At 37.4% G+C, this 23,784-nt stretch overlaps 1 protein-coding gene across 1 annotated transcript in view; it reads left to right on the top strand.

Annotated features, from left to right (window-relative positions):
• Positions 1–3,570: 3,570 nt before the first annotated feature.
• Positions 3,571–23,784, top strand: part of si:ch1073-396h14.1 (disintegrin and metalloproteinase domain-containing protein 10) — a 30,103-nt gene continuing 9,889 nt past the window's right edge. The window contains exons 1-8 of the mRNA XM_026930798.3: positions 3,571–3,814; positions 5,327–5,474; positions 5,564–5,682; positions 6,705–6,860; positions 12,713–12,792; positions 14,432–14,554; positions 16,074–16,166; positions 16,300–16,468. Coding sequence (XP_026786599.3) covers positions 3,739–3,814; positions 5,327–5,474; positions 5,564–5,682; positions 6,705–6,860; positions 12,713–12,792; positions 14,432–14,554; positions 16,074–16,166; positions 16,300–16,468 — 964 coding nt within the window. The 5' untranslated portion in view covers positions 3,571–3,738. The remainder of the gene's footprint in view (positions 3,815–5,326; positions 5,475–5,563; positions 5,683–6,704; positions 6,861–12,712; positions 12,793–14,431; positions 14,555–16,073; positions 16,167–16,299; positions 16,469–23,784) is intronic.

Consider the following 23,784-nt stretch of genomic DNA (forward strand, 5'->3'; position numbering starts at 1 on the left):
TGAAGAGTCAGCTTTCACCATTTGACAAAAATTATTTCTATTTTATTTTTATTTTTAAGAGTTTTGATAGCAAGTGCTTATCTGTCATTTCCCTGGCTCACTACAAGGAGCCAGTTTATCCCAGGGAATTTTTTTTTTTTTTAATAAAACTTGGTAAACGAGTAAATGCTTCAGGATGTTCGTTCATATTGTGTACACAACCACGCAAATCCCCACCGCTTTGTTGTGTGACCTTGGCCTCAGTGTTTTGATTAGCTGCCCTCTCTGGACTGACGCACATTGTGCAAGGCAAATAGAAAAAGCCTCAGATGACCTCCAAAATGCAGATGCAGCTGCACTTGTCTTTATCCGCCACATTCTTGGAAAAGATTCTTATTCCATGCTCATCATGCTTTCAGATTAACATTTTGCTATTGTATCTTTAATGGTTTATCACATGGAATTTTACTTTCGATGACAGTAAATGAGCGAATTGAAATGAAATGAGCAAAATGAAATGAATTGATATTTCTTTTTTAGTAGACAGTTGTATCTAAGTGAGACACAAAGAGCGTGAAGGTCTTGCTTAAGGTTTTTTTTGTACCTTAACTACTAAGCTGTCACTGGTTCAATTAAATTCAGCTGGGATAAATGTCGAGGATGGGACACCATGATATACGCGTGCTCATCACAATTCCATACGTACTATGCACACCTCATTTTAACTCAAACTGATTGACTTATTAAAAGCACTTGTGTCTTATCATTAGTAGGTCACATGACCATAACGTCTGTAGGAACCTGTGCTAGGAACTTGCCAAAAACCTTCAGAAGTGTCGCTTCTTTTACATGTCCTTCTAAGTTTCATCTATATTTTAAAGTTCTGCATTGTAAACTTGGCCAGTACTCGCTTTTGGATTGGTTTTGGCAGGAGATGATTGAAAAGTCTGTTTTAAAGAACTCGAGCTGATTTTGAAGCAGATACCTGTCATTAAGTTTCCCGTAGTGCCTTTATACTGAAGAAAAAACGCAAAAACTCTTTTCCTGCAGGATATAACGAAATCTTTACTATGCCCGTTTGGACGGGATGTATGATACCGGGGTGGTGCAGTGGGTAGTGTTGTTGCCTTCTAGCTTGGGGTCCCTGATTTGATCCTGAGCTAATGTTACTGTCTGTGTCGAATTTCTCATGCTCACCCCGTGGCCTTGTGGGTTTCCTTTGGGTTCTCCACTTTCCTCCCACCTCCCAAAACACCACAGGAAGCGAAATGGGGACTCTAAATTGCTGTAAGGTGTAAATGTGTGTGTATGGTTCCCTGTGAAAGACTACCGTGTCATCCAGAGTGTATTCACCCCCAGTGTTCCTGGGATTGGCTTTGTGCCACTGCGACCCTTACAGGATAAAGCGCTTACTGAAGAGGAATGAATGAACCCATAATGTTAAAACAGTGTTCTGATTCCACTTTTAGTTTCTGTAAGTGATACTTTCACTGATTCTCAAACAGACTTCGAAGGTAAGAAGGTTTTGAAAGAAAGAAGCTGTCTTTCCTCCACTTTTGGATATGAAATATTTGTCACTTGGGTCAGCCGTGCAGCAATCTGACACAAATTCTTAGATTAAGAATGAAAAATGACCCTGTTGCAAAGTGGAGGAGGGTTGAGTAAGGCATTCTGATGCCTGCTCTTGCTCAAGGCTGAGGAGAGATTTCAGCTCTGAAAGTTTTCAGCTTGTCTCTTCCTGACCCTGCGAATGGAACTGATTATCCAGCGGGCTGTGTGGAAGGCCCGAGTAACCTCAAGTAACATGGGAGGGCCGCTTTGATTATGTCATGCTTCAAGATCAGGCTGTTTCTTGTGGGCCAATCAGAGTGGAGCAGGATATTATGGGGGTGGAGCCAAGATCAGGTTTACATTCCTATGGCTGTGTATAATTATATTCTTACTCTGAGGTTTAAAGGACACTTCCACTTGCACATTCATGTCAAGTTTTTTCTGTTATTATAATGGAAAGGAATCATACATACACAACTTGTGAAATATAAACAGTTGTAATGCATAACTGAGCTATAAGTCTTCCTAATGCGATATTCTGTATTACTTTAAGAGCTTTGCCAAACACTCCCTTTAGTGAACCCATCATTCTTCCCTCTTTTTTCATTTTTAGTGCAAGTGATTATGTGACATCTTAGCAAACTTGCATGAAGGAAAATAACTAAGAGCCAGAAACCCTCTATATAAGAAAATGTCTGTAATTAGCCAAAGTTTCAGTGGGTGTGGAAGCTCTTAACACAAAAACCAGCTTTTACAAAGTAGGGGAAATATGAACTTAGTTTTTTACCATTACGTTTTGCTCAAATGGACATATTTGTTTTACTGGTTCTATCCTGCATGTGAATTAACTCCTAAACCCTCCTGGGCCCAGATCAGCTTCCCTGGTTGTCCTCCATGACAGCAGGGCTGATCATGTGAACATGATGTTATGTAATATAACATAATATATAAAAATTGCATAATGTTTACAGTTTAATGTTTAATGTTTAATGTTTTAGATATTCCTGGAATAACAATGAGAAAATGTCTCACAAAAAATGGTGCTTGCTTTGGGGAAATCTGGAAATGCTGGTGGATGCAGTCTGGAGAAGATTGTGACCCTGTGGGAAATCAGCATTCACCTGCTCTCCACCTTGAGTCCGTAGTCGTTTCCTGTAGTAAGACACCATTTCATACTGCTTACAATAAAACCCGTGTAAAGACTATAGAGACAGGCTGGCTGGCTTCCCAGAAATAAGGATTTCATGGTGTTTCAAGTGAATACACATGATGTATATAATACATTTTAGCATTCAAGCTCAGATTTTAACTGTTATGAGATAACAGTCCTGTGATCCAGAAGCACAACCATTTTTCTACATAACATGGACAGAATGGATGTTTTTTACCCTGGAATAGCTGCCTGTTGGAAATATTGTTGTTACAAGATGAATGTGCATAAACGGCACCACAATATCGTAAATACTTCTCAGAAATAGATTTTTCAATATTCCCAGACCTTTTTCTTTTTTTTTTTTTTGTTACAATTTATGGACGTGTCAAAAAAATTCATGGTAGCTACTGATATTAACTTTTTACATGCTGGGTACCTTATTATTATTTTTTTCCCCACATCATTTTTTACCCAAGATTTGTTACATGTTACATGTTTTACATGAGGTATGATTTGCATATGTGATTTTTCACAATTTCTTTTCACTAGTTCATTTTTCACATGTAGGGCATGAGGTTTACTTGACTTCACATGTATAATTTCAGGGCATAACATACTGAAGTGCACCTTCACATGTTTTTCACTTGATGACATTTTACTTGTATAATCACGTGAAAAAGGTGCAAAGGATATGAACACCCAAAGCAGCAACTGCCTTGAAGATTGCCTAACCAGTGTGTGAGTTTGGCATGTTAGTAGAATTATAAAAGAATTATTAGCAATTCTAGTGGTAGCTCAGAGGTTAAGGGTCTGAGCTCGTCCTGTTGTGAACTTAACACTTGATTACTTTAATTGTATTCTCTCTTTGCATAAAAGTTTCAAGTGGGCTCATCTCCCAAATGGTATAATGAGATATTTGGAACTCCAGGATGAGACCCTGCCATGATGTCATCAGCATGTCTGAATCTGCCTGTGTGTGTTGCATAGGCTTGTGGAAATACATGCATTCTTTCGCGTCGCATCCGCAGACAATCACTCAAAACTGAGAAGTCAACATGGCCACTGAAGCTCTGAACGCTCTGAAGATCTGTGTGGTGATCATTTACCTGGCTTTAACGGGACTCTGTGCAGGTATGACGGCTCACCTATGGTCTCATATTCACGTGATACTGATTTTACAGCTGCTGGAAAGGGATTGGAAAGGGCCTTGGCTCAAACTGGAGCGGTTAGCACAGGGTGGCCTGTCTGAGCATGCCTTCAACAGATAGGCTTTCTATTGTTATATGGTCTTCTATTATTTGTATAATTTTTTTAAATTATATAGTACATATTTATACAACAGTGCTGTTGAATTCTTGATTCTGACTGGTCAGAATGTGATTACTTTCCAGTTCAGACTGTTTTCCAGTTCAAATCACAGATCTATGTTAATGCACTCATTCTAATGCCCTAAAACTTACACACTTCTATGGCAGACACTCCACATAAATTTTAAAAAATGTTGTTAGTTAACAAAGTAAAACATAAAATCGTTAATATGACAATGTTTTCTATAAGGAGATGTTTATTTCACAATTATGGAAGGAGTCTCCAGTGACAGTGCTGTCTAACAGTCAGTAAGTTGTCTAACATGGGAAAGTTTTTAGAACCTTATGCTTTCAGTCACATGACAAGTTGCTTTTTTTGTCTCATTAACTTCCAGAGAAAGAGAGAGAGAGAGAAAAAAGGCTGATAAGGGAATGACTGTTTATACACCATATAGCCAAAAGTTTGTAGACAGATGACCATCAGACCCATATGTACAGAATGTGCTTTTTGAATATCCCACTTTTTGGAATTTATCCATTCAGCCACAAGAGCATTCAGGAGGTCAGGCACTGATGTTGAGTGAGAAGGTCTGTGGCACAACAGGCATTCTGCTTCGCTTTGTGAACAGGGGCACTGTCATGCTGGAACATGTTTGGATCTCTTAGTTCCGTTGAAGTGAAATTGTAATGCTACAGCATACAAAGTCATTCTATACAATTGTGTGCTTCCAAATTTGTGGCAACAGTTTCGGGAAGAATCAAATGGACGTGATAGCCAAGTGTCCATCTACTTTTGGCTATATAGTGTAGCTGTTATAATGTAAATGACAACAGGAACTTGTTTTGCAGACTTTCCACAACATTAAATATAACAATAAACAAATAAAAAGTAAGAGCCATCCTTTTTTAATAAGTACAAATTGTTATTGTTGACAAATCACAGAGGTATAAGAGGAATAAAACACTGCTGTTATAGGAAAATAATCAACAGTGGAAAAGATGTTGGATTACTGATCAGAAGGTCATGAGTTCAAACCCCAGCACTGCCAAGGTGCCATTACTGGGCCCTTGAGCAAGGCCCTTAACCCTCAACTGCTCAGTTGTATAAATGTAAGTTGCTCTGGATAAGGGCGTCTGCCAAATGCTGTAAATGTAAACATACAGTATATGTTGATGCCACTGCTTTGGTAGGTCATTGATTTCTCATGCAAGAATTTGTTCCAAATGCACCATATTTAAAAAGCTGCTGTGGGTAATTTCACTGAAATTTTCCAGACTCTTTATTCACACACACCTTTGTTTTAATTGACAATACAATGGTAATTCCAAATTCCAGAGGACTTCAGATATATCCGGCAGTTCCTAAGGTACTACGAGAGCCTCTCTTATGACAGAACCACATTACTGCAGCAGCATCAGCGAGTAAGGCGTCATCTCGATCCAGAAACCCAGGTGCTGCATCTGGACTTAGAAGCTTTTCAGAAGTAGGTACTCTTTCCTCTGACACCACCATCACTATCTCCTGCTGAATGCTGTTACATAAGATGCTTCATAAAGCTGCGGTTTATCTTAGGGTTTTCCGTTTACGACTCAAGCCAGACTCTGATGGGTTTGCAGAAGATTTCAACTTCCTGTCCAGCAACCAGTCATTGCAAGGCGACCTCTCTCACATATATTCAGGAGTGCTGGAAGGTACAGCAAAGGATACATGAGTGTTTTCACAATGGATTAAGTAGTCAAGGTTGCAGTAAAGGTTCAGACTGTGTTCACACTAGCAAGTGTCATAGCGACAGCTGGCCATTAAAGTTCTAGGTATGTGACATGGAGCCATAATTTCAGCAACAAGCGACATATGAATTATAGTTTCTCAATTCTATGCAAAGTAGGTATGCCCAATTCTATGACACGTATGATCCAATGTTTTCCAGTTCTCCATTCGCAACTATAGTTCATACCTGCAATTCACTGCAATTCACCAATTCACTAGGGAATGGGAGTCCCCAATCACTATATGCCAAGCAAAAAGGGAAGATAGCTGTGGTTTCATCTTATCCTGTCATTTATGATCTTTCACTAAATGTGTATAGAGAGATACTGAAGAAAAATAAACATTGGAAGGAATTAGCAGAGATCATTGGTGCCACTGGTGAGTGTACAGAGCTAGTAGAGTTAGCTTACCTTGCTAATATGGCAACAAAGTTAGTACGAAGCTGAGCACAAACCATGTAAATCAAAAACAACCATTTTTCACACTGATTAGTGGGAACTAGTTTAACTAGTTAGCTTTAGAAGGTATATTGTATATACGTAGCTACTACTGTTTCTCACAGAACTAAAAAAATATGTTGGGCAGAGCACACTGACAAGTGACAACAGTAGTGGCTGCTAGACGCCCACAAGAGACAAACAATAAATGACACATTTATTTATAACAACAGCGATATGTTGCTTGCTAGTGTGAAAGTAATTAATCAGGTTAATCAGATACATGTTGCCATTACCGTTGATGGATGGGATAGAGGGGGCTGACAAATTCTCTCCACCTTTACACCACTGTTTACCAAATAAAATTGCATGCTTAGTCTTCTCCTTTTATTGCCCCTCCTTCCATTTTTTCCTAAATTGACCTAAATTTGTTGAATTTGACTATATAAATCCTGTAATCATCCTAATATGCGAAGCCCAAACACCCTGTGTTGTGCTCTAACACATAGACGAGGTCGGATCTTCATGCCAGGGGTCAGTCCTCGATGGCCAGTTTGAAGGCTCCATCAAAACCTCCAATGGGACCTTCTACATAGAATCCATGCAGAGATACACATCTGAGTCAACAGAAAATCACTCTATCATCTACCATGAGGACGATATCGGTAAGTGATGAGTTTATCATCTTACTTTAGATAACATTACAGTGATCAGCCAAAACATGGTTGGTGTTGGATCTTTACTTGAGTTTTGTACTGGACAGCAGGTGACATCATAAATTCATTCCCTAGTAAAATAAAAGCGCCAATATGTTGCCCTTTGTTTCTAATGACCAATCACTGATCACTATTGTTCCCAAAGACCAATCACTGATCACCATTGTACCCAATGACTAATCACTTCAGAAAATGTAACACATTCTGATATGCATATGATCATGATGATTCATTGACTTAGTCTATGACACTGGTGACTTCTAGCAAACTTTTGTGCATGTATTAGTTACTTTCCTCTGAAACACTAGTCTTCAGTCTTCTTTTTAAAACCTTTACCCTCATAGCTCCATTCCAAAACTGAAGAAACAGAGTTCAGATAACAAATATTTCGGCTGATTAACTGTATCTGGTGTAAATGAATAATTGTGTATACTTCATCACTTTGCACACATGAGCATGGTAGCTCAGCAGTTTAGGTTTTGCATTATTGATCTGTTGTTCAAATGTAATGTAATTCAAATGTAATTACTGTCAGAGAGCCAATGTTGTGCCCCTTTCAACTATCAGCTGTTCAGATATTTGGACCATATGTCAAATGAATAAACATAAAATATGATTTTAATGTTTGGAAATGTTTAAAACCAGAAGACAAAATCAGTTTTTTTTTTTTTATTATCCTTTTTACATATTTTTGCTTTATAAAACACAACAGCCTTAAATACATAGCATTAACAAAAGAATTTAGCTGAGCTCAGAATATTGTATAAGGTAGGTATAGGGTTTCAAGATTGTATAACTGTGTATGTGTGTTATAAAACTAGGGGTGGGGGGTGGGTTATGTTTTTAGATGTTGGTGGGGAACCAAATGTTCCCACAAGGATAGTTATAGATGTATCTGAGAGTTTTGACCTGGTCTGGACATTTGGGATTGATTTAGGTGTGGTATACAATTGTTCAGGTTCGTTTAGCAGGGTTACTATTAATTCCTAGAATCAATGGGAGCTCAGCCAGTGATGGTCATTAACAATGCGAAGTTTGCAAATGATTTTAAATCCAAATTAAAGACCTACATGGTCAATACTGATTTATATAAGGTTCCAGTGAGTAAATGTATAATTTGTGACTGTGATAAATATTAATATTAATTTAATATTTGTAGATTGTTTTATTTATGTTGTTATTTAATTAATAATAATTATGTCGGTGGAACATCCTCACAAGGGCATTGTGTGTGTGTGTGAGTGTGTGTGTGTTTGTTAGATTACCCTTCCTCATTGTGTGTGCTGAAATTTAACTCTGTAACACTGTATAGCTGAAGGTAAACAATGACTTGGGTGTGTGAGCCATGATGGTCATACTCAGTCATGTGATTGCAGTCACACCACCACGGGTTCATGAAGGTTACCCTTGGGCATTTCCCAGGCTCAGGCTAGTTACTTATCCATTGTGTAAAATATGTACACATCAAATGCTTTTAACCGTCTCAGCTTCTGCACCATGTCCTTTAAGAGTATCTATAAAGCCTACAGTTTGTTCATTTTAAGAGCACATGATACTGAATTTAATCTACAGCTGTCCTTGAATAGACATGCTCTAATGTATATACATCCTTGAGAGTGGTTAAAACCTCCGGGTGGAAAAACTTGCCAGGTTTGTGTCACATATGGAAGGAACACAACTCAGTCACATGGGCTGCTGGCACTCGATTAGGTTTCACACACTGCTGCCTCAGAAACACCGGGTCAGCATGTTCACTGAGACAAACTCTAATCATATTCCTCCTCTCTGCTTCAGTACTTCACTTTGTCTCAGATAAATCTGATATATGTGTGATAATTGTGAAATACCGTATGATATGTATGAAAACATGGATTAATTAAATTACAGATGTTTACAGTGATTTAACATGACTGATTTATTCTTCTCTGAGTCAGTCTGTTCTTCTAGACCCATGCTTAATGCTTGAATTATTATTATTTTGAGCAGTATTAATGTCTTAATGCATCATAGTGTTTTAGTTGTTTCTTTTTTTTTTTTGGTTAAATTTGGTTATCATTTCTTTCTTTCTTTCTTTCTTTCCTCGTATTTCTTCATGAGGATGACTTCTCTTATTTACTTGAAATGATACCGTAATAGTTTTGGATCATTAATAGCCACATTAGCATTTTGGTTTAAATCCTGAATTCAGAGCACAAATTATGTTGTCAATACGTAAAATGTTAAGGCCACTACTAACATACTAGCCAAGCAACTGCTTTCATGATGACGGATATGAGTTGTTTTCATTTACACTGTTCCCCTGCACAGGCAAATAGCTGTTTTTTTCTACACTTCACTGAATGTGTGTCTTGATCCCCTCATGCTGAGGCATGCTGTTTTAATCATCAGTCTGGAAGTCATTTTTGTAAATGGGTCAGTGGCTGAGAGTAACCCTCTACTTCTCATGAGCTGGCTCACTTTCCAGATCAAGGGACAACCCCTTCTACTCCATTTCACTGAGATTCCTGCCTCATTAGTACAGTGAGATTTCTTTCGACTGGTTGCTGTACACTGGAATGGCGTGATCTGATCACACTGACTCTCTATTTGGATGGTCAGCTGGGAGAGGAACATCATGACATTGTAGTTCTGCCAAATCCTAGTCTGTCAGACCATTCAACCTTAACCAGATTATTGCTGTAATGTATTAAGAGGCTCTACAGATGTGGTGTCAACAAGGTTTTGAGCATTTAAAATGATTAAAACTATAAACCAACTACTGATATAATTAACTGTGAAAGATAATTGACAACATATCTCCATTAACCATATTTAAATGTTGGAAGACGTAAATTCCTAGCCTGTCTGATATGTATGACTCAAATCAAAGTTTGATGTGTGTGAACTTGTGTGAACATCTCATTGATGTGTGGAAATGAGATGTGTGCTGAACTGGAGCCTATAATATACATCCTGTTTCTTTTTTTTATGCCAGAGTGGAAAGGAAACTGAGTATCTAAATCTTATAGATTCTGTTAAACAGGCATTAATTACATTATATGAATAGTCAGGAATGGGTGTTGTTGACTGGGCAGATGAGATCGAGTTTTACTCTGTGGGCAGTTTGGAGATTGGGAATTGTCAATTGGGTTGTCAGGATTAGGTGTTGTCTTTTGAGTAGTCAGGATTGGGTATTACCTTTTGGGTTGAGACTGGGAGTTGTGTACTGTGGATGGGGCGTTGTTTTGGATGTCACAATGGGCTGTTGTCATTTGGGTAATCAGGACGGGGTGTTGTTATTTGGGTCATTGAGATGAGGTGTTGTCAGGTGGGTACTCAAGATGGGATGTTATTTGCGTAGTCAGGAGGGGGTGTTGTCATTTGGGTTGTTGGGATGGGGTGTTGTGGTTTTGCTGATGGGGATCATGTGTTGCCAATTGGGTAGTAAAAATGTGACATTGTCTTTTGGGTAGTAAGAATAGGATATCGTTGTCTGGTCAGGATGTGACCTTGCTGATTGGGTAGGCAGGATGGGGTGTTGTCATTTGGGTTGTTGGGATTGATCATTGTCATTTGGGTAGTTGGAATGGGGCAGTGTTGTTTTGGTAATCAGAATGGGGTGTTTTTTGGGTAGTCAGAATGGGGTGTTGTCATTTGCATAGCTGGGTTGGGGCGTTGTCTCAAGTGTTGGCATTCAAGTCTAAGTCAAGGCCCAAGTCAAGGCTGATAAATTCAATTCAATTGCAAATTCTTAATTTTAGGTCTCAAGCCCTAAACAAGTCTCTTTAACAAATTTACAGCCAGAGTAAATTTGTCAACAAGTCATCGATGCCAATGTCAAAGCCAAGTCGCAAGTTTTCTTTAATCATGTCGAGTCAAAAGTCAGCAAATTTGTGTCTTGAGTCCAAGTCGAGTCCAAATCATCTGATTTTTTTTTTTATTGTGTACAAATAAAAAACAAATGATGATTAATGATGCTTTTTTTAATTGCAGAGTATTGTCTCTTTTACACCTTGTGTGAAATCCTAAACCAGATCAGGACCAAAGTTTTGGCTTTGTCTTCATTTTTGTAGATGGGCTATTAATATACATCTTTTATAACTATTAATTTCTCAGTGTTTCTGAGCACTGATGTAGTATTAGATAATGCATAACAGGTTGATGAAAGTCCATTAAAATGTTTGTCCTCAGTGTAAGTTAGGGCCAATGCCAATTGATCTATTTTCTACAATGTCTATGATTTGGTTTTAGTAAATGCAACATTTTTCAAAGCAACAAAATCCAACAAAGCAACATTCCAGGACTAAAGGTCATTCTGGATCACTGCAATCAGTGTCTGTATTCTGAAACATTCCTCAAAAGGCCCAAAGCTTTTTGTCATTGTGCGTTGAGGCCTCTGTGATACAGTTGAGAAACCCCAGCCAACAAATGAACGCTGGCCCAGGATTTCCACTTTCATCCAGCAGAATCTGGCTGCCAGAACAAAGCTACTTTATCAGAATCTTAGGCATGATGTGGACCAAAGTTACAGTTGGGTTAGTAAAGGGCCAAAAATGAAACAAGTATTAGATATGGTTGATTACATATTGGCAATTTTTTGGGTTCAAAATGCCATGAAAACCACAAATGTGTCTGCCATTTCCATAATAACCCTGATGGCTAAACTTGAGTGTATTTGGCATGGGATCATCTGCTGTCTGAATATGAGCCCAATCATAACACTATAACATTGTAATACATTGTGTAATATTGTTCTATTTTATTTGTACCTTTATGAGCTGCTCTAATGAACAAGCAGTAGTCTGAATTTGATGTATTGGCAAGGTAATAATGTTAAATACCAAGACATTTTAAATAAAGTACACTGAAATGTCAGCCAAGACTCAGGTATCAGACAGATTAGTCTGTAGAATAAGGATATAACAGATAATATGTTCAAAATTCATTTTTTTGTCGATTGTCAGTGGTTACCTGATGTTATCAGCACATGGGGGACTAAATCTGGAATGGGATGTTCAAAAGCACATATGGGTGTGATGGTCAGGTGTCCACAAACTTTTGGCCATATATTGTATTTCTATACAAACTGGCCTGAAATTCACAAAAGAAATATGCTTTATTCATAGAGCCACAGCTCAATATAGTCCATGTAGACCTCACGCTGTACACAGGGCAGCATATCTCTTTCAGGTTCTCCAAAAATCACCAATTAATTAATTTTGAGACTATTAACTTATGTTTGTTGAGAATGTATGTTCTCCGTCATTATTAAAAGAAAATCTTCCTGGAAAATCATACAGGTATTATAATAAAATGTAACTAAAAGGACCCCATTTTGATGAGCAGCAGCACTGCATCCTAGCTTTGTAGTAGATTCTGGTAGCATATCCACTGAACCTTACTGATCTTTCCAGAGTGTGACAAGCACAAAAGCTAAAGTAAATCTCATAAAATATTACTAGGTGGCTATTGTTGTCAACTATAAACAACAGTTCCCTGATTAGTGAATGATGTTGTTATTTTGAGAGATAGTTAGCTGAAACGCCAGAACGTTTCAGATGACATCTGGTAGAGACCAAAACCTCTGGTCTAGACCACACCCACTTCTGTTTCAAATCCAGAAGTGAAGTGTAAAAATGCTGTTCTAGTAACATCTACAAGAGAGCAAATAATACTGGCTTATCATACTGGCTTATGATTGGCTCATTGTGTTCCAGAGACTCGTTTTGATTTATTATAAGATCACACTCTTCAATTACTTGGCAGTTAACTCATGTGTTTGTGTGGTGTGTGTGTGTGTGTGTATGCGCGTGCGCATGCAGATGACATTCCCATGGAAGGGGGCCGTGCTGGATTCTGTGGTACGGACCGGCTGCAGAGTCTCATCCAAAGCCTCAGACAGGTCAGACATAATGTCACTGTAACACACACATAGTTTCAAGTTTCAAGTTTCATGTTTCAAGCTTATTTGTCATGTGAACAAAATGTCAGTGACAATAGTACATGACATGCTTGTTGTATGTATGCTTGTTAGTAGGGAAGTAAAGTGCAGATCTTAACTGTAAACACTGGTCAAGTCACAGTATGTGAGCAAGAGTGCAAAAAAGGTAGTAAAATAAATAGTAGCTGTGTGCAGTTGTAGTGTCTGAGCAGTCCTCTATAGACATAGGAGAGTATAAATATAAAAAGCAGCAGAGTACAAAGTAGCATTTAAAAAAATTTAAAAATTTTTTTTTAAATTAAATTAGATGTAGAAGTATGTGTAGTGTGTAATAAATATGATATATTCCACAGAGACAGGTCTTAGTCCTTAGCAGCAGTAAAGTGGTAATAGTGCCCTTAGAAATATTGCGACATGCCCAAAAGTGACAGAAACATGTGAAGAGATTGTGCATGGGTGTCCTTGTGCTGTCAGTGAGGTGAGCAGTGTGTAGGAGGTAGTGGAGCCATGAGTGAAACAGTGGAAGAAGGAGTAATGACTGGATTGCACTTTATTCAGGATCCTGATGGCCTGCAGGTAGAAACTGTTCTTCAGCTTGCTGGATATATAAACACACACTGTATTCAGACTCTGTTTCACTCCACTGACTCCACTCCCATCCTGTGTGTTCTCATAGCCACAAACAGTTTAATTTTTCAGTTTAATCAGCTTCATCAAGAAGTCATTCTTTAATCAGGACATAGACTTAACCTCAGAAGCTCCACCCATGAACCCTGGGAATGTCCAGAGTATCTTGCATTTTGTAAAGCTGGACATTTTATACCTCTGCATGCACACTTTTTGTCAGGTTTTCAGCAAGTGAAGTGATTATAGAGACTGTCTGTGGCTTTTCAGTCCCATTTTTTCTGATCTATGTTTATTGCCCGTATGTGACCCAGTTTTATTTAATTAATAATTAAAGTTAAAAAGGCAAAAAATATAAATATACATATATACATATATTTATCAACAATCCTTTAATCCTTTAACAAAAAAAAAAAAATTAAAAAATCAGGTTTGTGAAACTCTAGTAAGCTACACTGTTTCTTGGTTTGTTGTAGGCAACACTTTTTAAAATCAGTTTTCCTTCCGCAACAATCTGTAGCTGAGTAATTGCAAGGCCAAGCAAATGTAGGCAAAGCCTCAATATATAGCATTAGGTAGAATTAGGAAATGAGTTTAGTTGGCATCTTTAGCTTTTTGAATTTATTTTTCACATGTAGTAAAATTTCCAGATTTCCATCATAATATATTGTCACACCTTCATGCAAACTCTTAAGTGAAGGTATGGTTTTGATGTCAGATGCTAATGACTTTAACAGCAGTTATTGTTCATGAATGGGGTATGCAGTCATTCCAATGTATAAAAGCCATTGTTTCTGGGGTATTTTAATGACAATAACAAACCCGCTTGTCAGGCGAGCTGTAAATTCCACTGTATATGTGATCATTTTTGAATATCGTCTAAACAGATGTGTGCAATTTCCTTGTCCTGCTTGTCTTATATTAACCTGTCTACCAACAACAGGACACTTATATTTGTGTGTCATGCAACCCACAGGATGAACCAGTGCCCAGGTCAAAACGTACAGTAGACCAGTCCAAGACTACCTGTCTCCTCCATCTGCATGTGGACTATTTGTTTTATCAGCGGTTTGGCAGCATCGAGGCTGTCGTTGCCCAGGTGAATCCAAAAATCCAATACACACAGGTCATTCAACCCAAATGCAACCTTGATAACGTGACCTTGGGGTGCTAACCATAAGCTGTTCTTCCAGTTAAAACTGAGGATTTATATATGCTTGTGTACAGTTCTCCTCACCTTGCACTATATAAAAGTGCTTTCCTTATTGGTTAAACGGACGGGTTCTTGGAATTGGTGGGTGGAAAACATAAAGCTCGATTAAGTTCATTACCCCCCACTTCCTCACGATTCTTGGAACACAGCATTCTGTCAACTAAATCACACAAATATCGGACATCAAGTGATGTTTGTATGCTAAAGATAAGACCCGTGTGCTCCTTGGTGAATGGAAAGTTGCGTTCGGATCCCTTTGGACGCTTTTGCACCACATGAGGTCACTTATCCGTGTATTATTTTTGGTTTAGACGTTATGTAAGGATTTTGCTATTCTACTAATATCAGATAAAAGTTCATTCATGGGCTCCGCGCCCACTCCCTCGCTCAGTCTGTACTCCAGTAGTTTGTTTACCTCTGTCACAGGTCTGTTACAGCAACACAGCTTTCATTCATATTATTACTCTTACATTTTACCGAATGACCTTACACAAGTGACTCCAATCTTATTAACTATCTACTGTCAATTTTCTACATCTGGTTTGACTCATTTATCAGTTTATTAAGTACACCTACCTAAATTATCAAAAATATCTATCGTATATTGTATGACACGTTTTAAGTGTGTAATTACTGGCTGTAGCTCATCTGCTACCCTTTGTAGTTGGATAGTTGTTTGGTAATATTAACACTCTTTTTGATAACAATGACTGGCCATCATTTTTGCAGTCATATTAATCAGGCCTCAATTAGCCGTTACTGTGCAGACTGTTGGGTCATATTGGGTTGGACAATCACACAAACCAGGCAGTAAAATCTCCTGCAATCCTTAGTAAGTTATTTTCTTGCAATTCAGTTGAATCCCAGTGGAAAGGCTTTTATTGGGGACAGAGGTGGAAAGTATTAAATGTATTCGTTGCTTTTTCTCAGTTATGTTGCAAGCTGCATTTTTTTCTTCTCTTAAACTTCAAGAGAGAAAAAAGAGAGGTTGTTGAGGGAATGACTATTTATAGCTGCTATAGCATGAGTATGACGTTCTGTAATAAATACACATTTTAATTGTTGTCAAATTTCCTCTATCCTTATAGGCATTACTTATTGTTTTGCTCTTCGTGTAATTTTTAATCTTTTATGTAAAGCACTCTGAGCCTTTAACTAAAGATAACTAAAGGTTATTTTTACATTATTACATTACATTATTACACTGAAGTGTGGAAATAATTTACATCTTGTAAAATTCCAGTCTTGCTCATTGGCTTTACTGTCACTGATAAAGTTGACATAGTAAATGTAAAATGTCAAATTAAATGTAAAAAAAAAAAAAAAAAAGATAATAAAAAATAAAAGATTATGTTGTTCATATATTTATATATTTCTACTACTATATTTGAACCAATTTTCACAGGTTGCCTCATACATGAAAGCAGTAAACAATATATTTCACAAGGCTGAGTTTGATGGGATCGACGTAATTGACTTCAAGGTGAAATCGATGAGTGTAAGATCTTTTCTCATTTTGCTTATTTCACAAAAATCCACATAAGCTGCTTTGTTCAGTTCCTGTAACAACAAATGTTCTGAAAATTCCAGCAGTCATAACAACAAACAGAAGCATACAGAGCATTTGTCAGTTTGTTTTAGAAGAAAACTCAGATGACCCGCTGCAGGAGACTTTCATTGGCCCCGAGAAGCTGCTGAGTCTTTATTCAGAGACGAACTGGGGAAACTACTGCCTGTCCTTCCTGCTGACCAGCCGCGACTTCAGCGGCATCCTTGGCCTGGCCTGGGAGGGGAAACCAGGTGAGATGTTTGTGTTCAGTTCCTCAAAAGCATCATGAGCTTATGATCGAATATGAAATTATTCACACGTTTTTTTGGCATATGGCATTTGAGTAGGAAAGATTTTCTGCAGTCTCACCAGCAGGAAATAAAATCTGAAATTTGACTTTTTCCAACAGGATGCGAACAACCTTGACTGTGTTTACATGCAAAGATTTTTGCCAATCTGAATTCATTCCTATTGCAGATTCCAATTGAACTGTTGATATCAGGGGTCTTCAATCTTATCCACAAAGAGCCGGTGTGGCTGCAGGCTTTCATTCCAACCAGGCAGAAGCCACACCTAATTCCACTTGTTTAATCAGTTCAGCTTGATCTCCAATCAACTATCAAGTGTACCTCCTATTTGGCTGGTCTAAACGCCTCCAGCCACACCAGCCCTTTGTGGATAAGATTGAAGACCTCTGGTGTATATGGATCCTAAACTGGGCAGCGTGTAGATCTCTGTTTATATGTTACATGTAATCTGATCTAAAGCTGTGTGCATACAAGGAACAAGGTTTAGTGTCAGTGTTACCATAACAACAAGGAGTGTGTAGCAGCTTTTAATTGCTTGAGTTTTTAACAAGATTTAATTAATTCTGGTTCAGCAAAATGTCATCAAAGTTTGATTATTGAATGGACACAGAGAAGAAGGGTTCGTGATTACAGCAAAGTTGCTCAACAATTTCATATTTGCCCAAGCAAGGATGCTCTGGTTGTTGAAAAAATGCATAAAATGGACACCTTATCTATTGGTATAATTTTTTTTCTCATTTTCTACGAAGATTAAAAGAATTGTCTGGGAAGAATGCGTGCACAGATAGTGAAGGTAATCAGGCACAAAGTTTTATACAGCTATTATTTATCTTACCAAATTTTTAAAAGGATTATCCACCTTGTTTGATTAGAAATTAGAAATATCTTTTTCACTGACTTCAATTAGTTAACTCTATTCCTATTGAGCTATCAGTCAGATTATTAATGGATTATTAGGGTGCAAGTAAACATAGCTATTCATCTGTGGTTTCAATTACAATTAAAATTTTTGGACATTCAGGTCAGGTCAAACAGGTCAAACATGAAACGCATCCTGAAGTTGACTTCATCATACGTCCCCATAATCACATTCCTAGCACTCATTACTCCTTTCCCCATAACATCAAACGTTCATTGTTACTATAATAATACGAATATGCATGCAATAGTGACTGTAGTCACATTGGTTAACTGCAATATTCAATGCAGACATTGAGTGTAAATATCAAATCTAAAAAATGACATTTTCCCTGGTGTGTGAAGTCTGAGTGATCCTCTACCACATTACAATAACATTCTGATTTGTGATAACTGTGGGAAATTTCTCCAGAAGAGGATCGTGGGAAAATTCCATACTATACATTGTGTCCTGATTGCAGATCCTGATTAGGGTTCAATGCGGAAAAGTTTCTGGAATGTTCCTTTTGTCCATAGTTGCTCTTAAGGCGACATCATATTGAAACAGTGAAAGCTGATAACATCATCCACCTTCAGATATTTCCTCCTGCAAACTGGTGCGATAAGGGGCTTTCTAGGAAAAAAAGCAGGCATGATGTAAAGTTCAGAGAAACGACCCCTACAGACTTCTTACATAATTAATTACGGAATTATCCTGCACATGCAACATCGTTAAACAAGTTAACCAGATGCTCCATATAAGCCCTGGTCTGTTTACAATCACTGTGACTGGATCTGCCTTCTCACAGCTCAGACAAAGTCTTTATAAGCTTTCATGGGGGCTGTTTTTGTATTTGGGAGGCCGTTGCCTTATTAACATTCCTCATTAACAGCATGCCAGGGCTTGCCATCCTCAGTTCCTTTTCACCTCTTACTGCTGAAGTCAAGCCTTTGTCAGAAATTCCTTTAGGTGTTTTTATTATATTAATCTACCTATCTCATACCTTATTTCATGCATTCACATATCATCTGATCTGTCCATTAAATCCTGAAGGCCATAAATATCACATAAACTTTACTAAAGCAGTGGTAGAAAAGAAATTACATAATATAACTCAACAACAGAGAATGGTTGGTCCATCTAAGTCAATGAGTTCTGTTATGTTTTTAGTTATGATTTGCACTTTGGCACTGTAAATTTTGAACATTTGTCATCCTGTGTGCTTAACACTTAACTTGTAATGGGTTTCTATAGAGCCGAAAATGCTTAATGTGAAAATGATGTGTACTTTTTCAATTTGTCCTTTGGGCATTTATTGGGCAATTATGACAAGAGTTTTGACATCACATGGTCAGAGTTAGGGTAAATTAAGCCAACTGAAGTTTTTGTTTTCACATTTAGCTATGTTTCTTATTAATTACTGTATGTAACATCTTTTTCCTGGAATATTTTGTTCATTTTGCATAAGTTTGTTAAAAGAAATTTTTTTTTATGTAAATAGGCTATAATATACAAAATAATGAACTCAGTTCTATCAGTTACATTAACAAGATAGAATAGATGATGTATTAATAGTAAGATTTGTACTCTGTTGTTCTAAAATAGGAAGTCAGTTCACTGTGACAAGTTTAAGAAATATGCAAGGAAAAATAAGGAAAAATAAAGCTTTGAGGCTGGTAAAAAAAAAAGCAATGTTTTGATAAGTAGACATAATTCTTGCAAAGGACCTCTTACACTGTACTATGTGCACGTTTAATATGATGTCAAGGAGTGAGCAGTTTATGTAAGAATGGAAGCATAACATAATGGTTCTAAAAAATATAATTAAACATAATTAAAATTGCAGATGTTTTAGTATGCACTATGATATTTTAACTATAACACATTTCTGCAGTGTGGACCATTTTGATCCACATTTTGATCATTTGGATCCTGATTACACTCTTGTGTCATCTTAGATTTTGTTCTGTTATTCTACTGTACAGATTAGTGACAAAGCTGGCTGTGTCATTGTCAGCTGCCTGAGACGTGATTGGTCAAAAACAGGGGGTGTGAGCTGTCACAAATGGTGACATGTTGAGAAAGATATGCGGCCTGACCCACCATCCCTGCCTCCCCCTTTCCCAAATCTGTACCAGAAACAAGAAAAAAGGAATGACCACATTCCTCATGTTGGATTAGTTTCCATGGTGAGAGACTCACATGGACAGGTTTATGCACAAAACATGTAATAACCTTTCCATCCAATGACTTTGTAATGACTTTTTCCAGACTGGTTCAATGATCAAACATGTGATCCACACATCCACATAGCAGAATTGTTGTGTTTTGTATTTTGGATGAATAAACTGGACTAACCTTGGTTTGGCACTGGAATGTAAACCCAGAGACCTCCCATGAACAATCTACCACAACAAAGGCCCCTTTTGGCTTTGGATTGAGCAATGGGACTAATTTATCCTTTGCCATGCCATGCTGACTAACCACACTCAGGAAAAACAATTTTGTTTGAGATAGCCAGATATTTGTAGTTGTGTAGATATAAATTTTTTGGAACCTTTTAATTATGTATGACTGATACAAAATCAGACCCATCTATCTGGACTATCTACACTATGTTCATTCTGTGCACTAAGAATGCATCTTTACATAAATGCAGACAAATGAGCACACTTAAGAAACATGCAACAAAATAATTCTCTGCAAACCGCCTTGCAACATTCCCTAGATACTGTGTAGCTCACTGAGATATAAATCTGAATCCCAGGGGAAATACTATGTTTTTCTAGTTTTGGAGCAGCTATTCCTCACGCATCATTGAGTTAAATAAGTGGAATGTGGCACCTTGTGGATTTTCTTCTATCCCAGCATGCCCTTAGAAGAAAATGCTGGAAAGCTGCACAGCTTGTGGTTTCCTCCCTCCTGCTGTGGCAAGTCTGTGAAAAGTCTCTGAATCCCTAAAGTCTCTGAGGATTTAGCTTTTCACCCCATTCCTCTCACCAGGCAGGGTGGCGAAGCATTGTTAAGTTTTAAAACAGCTCATTTAAACTATATGAGAGCTTCATTGGAGACCAGTTAGGTTGATTCTGTTATAAATCGGATGAAATTTATGGTTTGGTTGTCTTTGTTCCCAAAACAAGCAGCAATTGTGACAGTTCCAGTAAGACACTGGAGCAAATTTATATCATCTAACATCACCAAACTTGACCTAGTGTGGCTCGTCAAAGCTTATAGAGAATGTTATTGCAAAGTTCTGTAACTATTCAAAAGGTTCTCTGAAGGTTAGGCTGTAACTTTTGTCCTATAATGTCCTAAAAGCATAATGTCCTAATGTTTTTTTTTATACCACAGCACTGTTGAATTCTTGAATCTGTTTGGTCATAAGCTGTTGATTAATTTCAGCATTATATATGATATTAGTGCAGCTACAAATCACAGGTTTATATTAATGCCCTCATTCTAATACATTATTGTTTCTGTAGTAACAGCATACATGAGGACTTGTATAAAAGATGCTCCATATAAAAAGATTTTAAAAATGTGTGTAAACCTTGAAGTTTTCTGTAAGGAGACTTTTAGTTAACATTTATGGAAGGAGTCTCCAGTGTAACAGACAGAGTTAAAGCTGTAATTTTAAGTTTTGGCATGGAAAAGTCTTCAGGACGAAGGAGTTTATGCTTTGGGTTTTCTGAGAAGCTGTATTTATTTGTCCTATAAACTTTGAGAGAGAACAAGCAGAGAGGCTGCCAAGGCAATGACTGTATATAGCTGCTGAAACGCAGGTGATAACCGGAACTAATGACGATTCCACAATATTAAATAGAACTATAAGCATATAAATCATGACAATCTGTTCTTTAATAAATGACTTTCTTTTTTCTTCAAATTCTTGTGGTATAAGAAGAATAAAACACGTCAGTATGTGCAGTTATTCGGAAGTAATCAACAGTGGGGTAGTTCCAGTAACTCTGCTTCAGCACACCACCCTGTTACTGATTATTTTCCTGTAACAGCACGACCCCAAGTGTTGTATACCTTAAATACTGTTGTGTGTTTGGATACATTTATTATAGACACCATTCTCACTGTGAATAGGGCTAAACTGTTATTTTTAGAAAGTGTTTAATTCAGTTTCTTTTGCTAACTATTATATTAACTACAGTAAATGTTGTAATATTTTAAGACACTTTCAGACAGTGGTGGACCACATCCCCAGCATCCCCAGTGTAAGTTATGCCAGTGCTGTTAACCTAAAACTGTAAAACTGGGAATTCTATCTTGTTACTGTACTTTATACAGTATGATGTGGGATGATGTGTGTCAGGTCTAGACGTCCCTCACTAGGGTCAGCTTGGTTTGTGCCAAACATATCTCTGTGTAAGCCTAGTGGAAACAGAGCTGAATATAGCAGAGCAAAGAGATGTGACCTCAGTGGGAGTAAAGTGAACTTGTCGAAACCCTCGCCCAGGCCTCACACTGTACTCCTGTCCTCTCATATTAAAGCTCCTTCATTACTGAGTTGAGGTCTCATTTATAATGGAGGAGGAGTAATTTGGGCAGGAATACAGAATAGCTTTTCCGATTTGTACCCCTACCAAAACTGTCAGCCTGCCATCAGCTCCCTTTTTTATGAACACCCTTTCCTGTTAATCTGAGGAAGTTTACGTAAAAGTGAAGAAATTCTCCATCTTGTTTGTGTGCATTTTGGCTTGGTAAAGAGGATGAGAGCATGGAGCTGCTCTCACGGGTCTCAGAAGAACTGATTCTTTTACTTTCCAGGAAAATGTTGGTACAGAAGAGCATTCACAAGCTGCCCAGCTGTCCTCTTAGGCAACTGGTACAAAGTCACATGAATGCTTTCGAAGAGGTGGCGAAAGGGGTAGAGAAAGGGGCTAAACCAGGCCATGGGAAAGATGCATTCAACCTTCAATACCTCATATGAATTTTCTCGTAGTTGTGGTACTTATTATTCTGATGTATATCCCAGTATTTATTGGTGCGAAATAGTCAGCAAGGTCTTCTGAGATGAGCAGCTTAAGCTAAAATGTCAAACACAATGAGTAAGATGACTTTTTGATGACAATGGGTGGAAAAAGTACTGAGAAATTAGATAATTAGTCAAAATCTTACTCAATTAAAAGTTGAAATATCCAGCCAAAAAAATTTACTCAAGTGAAAGTAAAAAAGTTGCTATTTTTAAAAGTATTAAATACTAAAAAACTAATTTTTGTTTTACTGATGAAGCTAAGTTTTGTCTGAAAGCGTGATTCAGTCTCTGTAAGTTTGCTGCTCATATGCATGACTAACACTACATAGTTTGTTAATAAAATAATCAAAAGTCAAATATCCTGTGAGTCACCAATATTTACCATTAGTTAGAATTTAACTTGCTGCCTAGCTGATTATATTGGCTACTGGAATTGATGCTAGTCTAACCTGGCATTAGCAAAGAAAACAAGCAAATTAGCAAAACTTACATCAACATGTTTTTTTTTCAAATTAGACAGAGTTCATGTCATCTAGGGAGCTCATTCTGACAGTCACTGGCTGGATGAGAAAAGAAGAGACCTTTGAGATTAGTACTTTGAAGGTCTAAATAAAAAAGGTAAATGAAAATGTGATTATGTAAGCATACAAGTATTAATTTTCAATAATAGCTTTCAATAATACTATACTATAATAATAAAGTATAGTAAGTAAGTATAGGGACTTTCCATACCTGTGGCTAATACACACCTGTTTAGTCAAATCAAAATGTTAGATCTACACTGTGGAAAAAATATGCTGAATGAAGTCTACTTTATGGTCCATCGTTCTAATATTTAGTCCAGATTTTAATGCTGTAACTGAGTATCTTTTTGGTTTCTGTTATTTCTTTCATCAGTGCATGGAAGCCCAACTACATTTCAGGAGACATTCCATCCAACAGAGTTTAGGTCCAGCACACCTGGCTTTATATTTAAGATCTCCGCTTTCCCTGTTGCATTAGGCTGCTGATGCTAGGTTGATTTTTGCTGGTTGGACGTTTTGCACGCATCAGTGATTTGCAAGACAAATTTGTAAGTGTAAATGCTTGGGCTGTTACTTATGTATCATTAAAATGTAGTTCACATGTGAAAGGGTGTATCAGTAGAAATAAGATATTGTTACTATGGTAAATGCATTTGAAATATGTAAGGAATAAAACATGACAGGGTGGGGTTGATTATTTTCCAATAACAACACGTTTCAGTGTGTTGTATTCCTCCTAAAACCAAGCAACTTTCCAACAATTCGAATTTTTTATTAAAATTTTTATTAAAGAAATCCACATCTCGTGTTTTATCCTCTTATAGTTACATTTACTGTTGGGGAATGTCTG

The sequence above is a fragment of the Pangasianodon hypophthalmus genome, chromosome 11 (genome assembly GCF_027358585.1).
Source record: "Pangasianodon hypophthalmus isolate fPanHyp1 chromosome 11, fPanHyp1.pri, whole genome shotgun sequence".
Lineage (NCBI taxonomy): Eukaryota > Metazoa > Chordata > Actinopteri > Siluriformes > Pangasiidae > Pangasianodon > Pangasianodon hypophthalmus.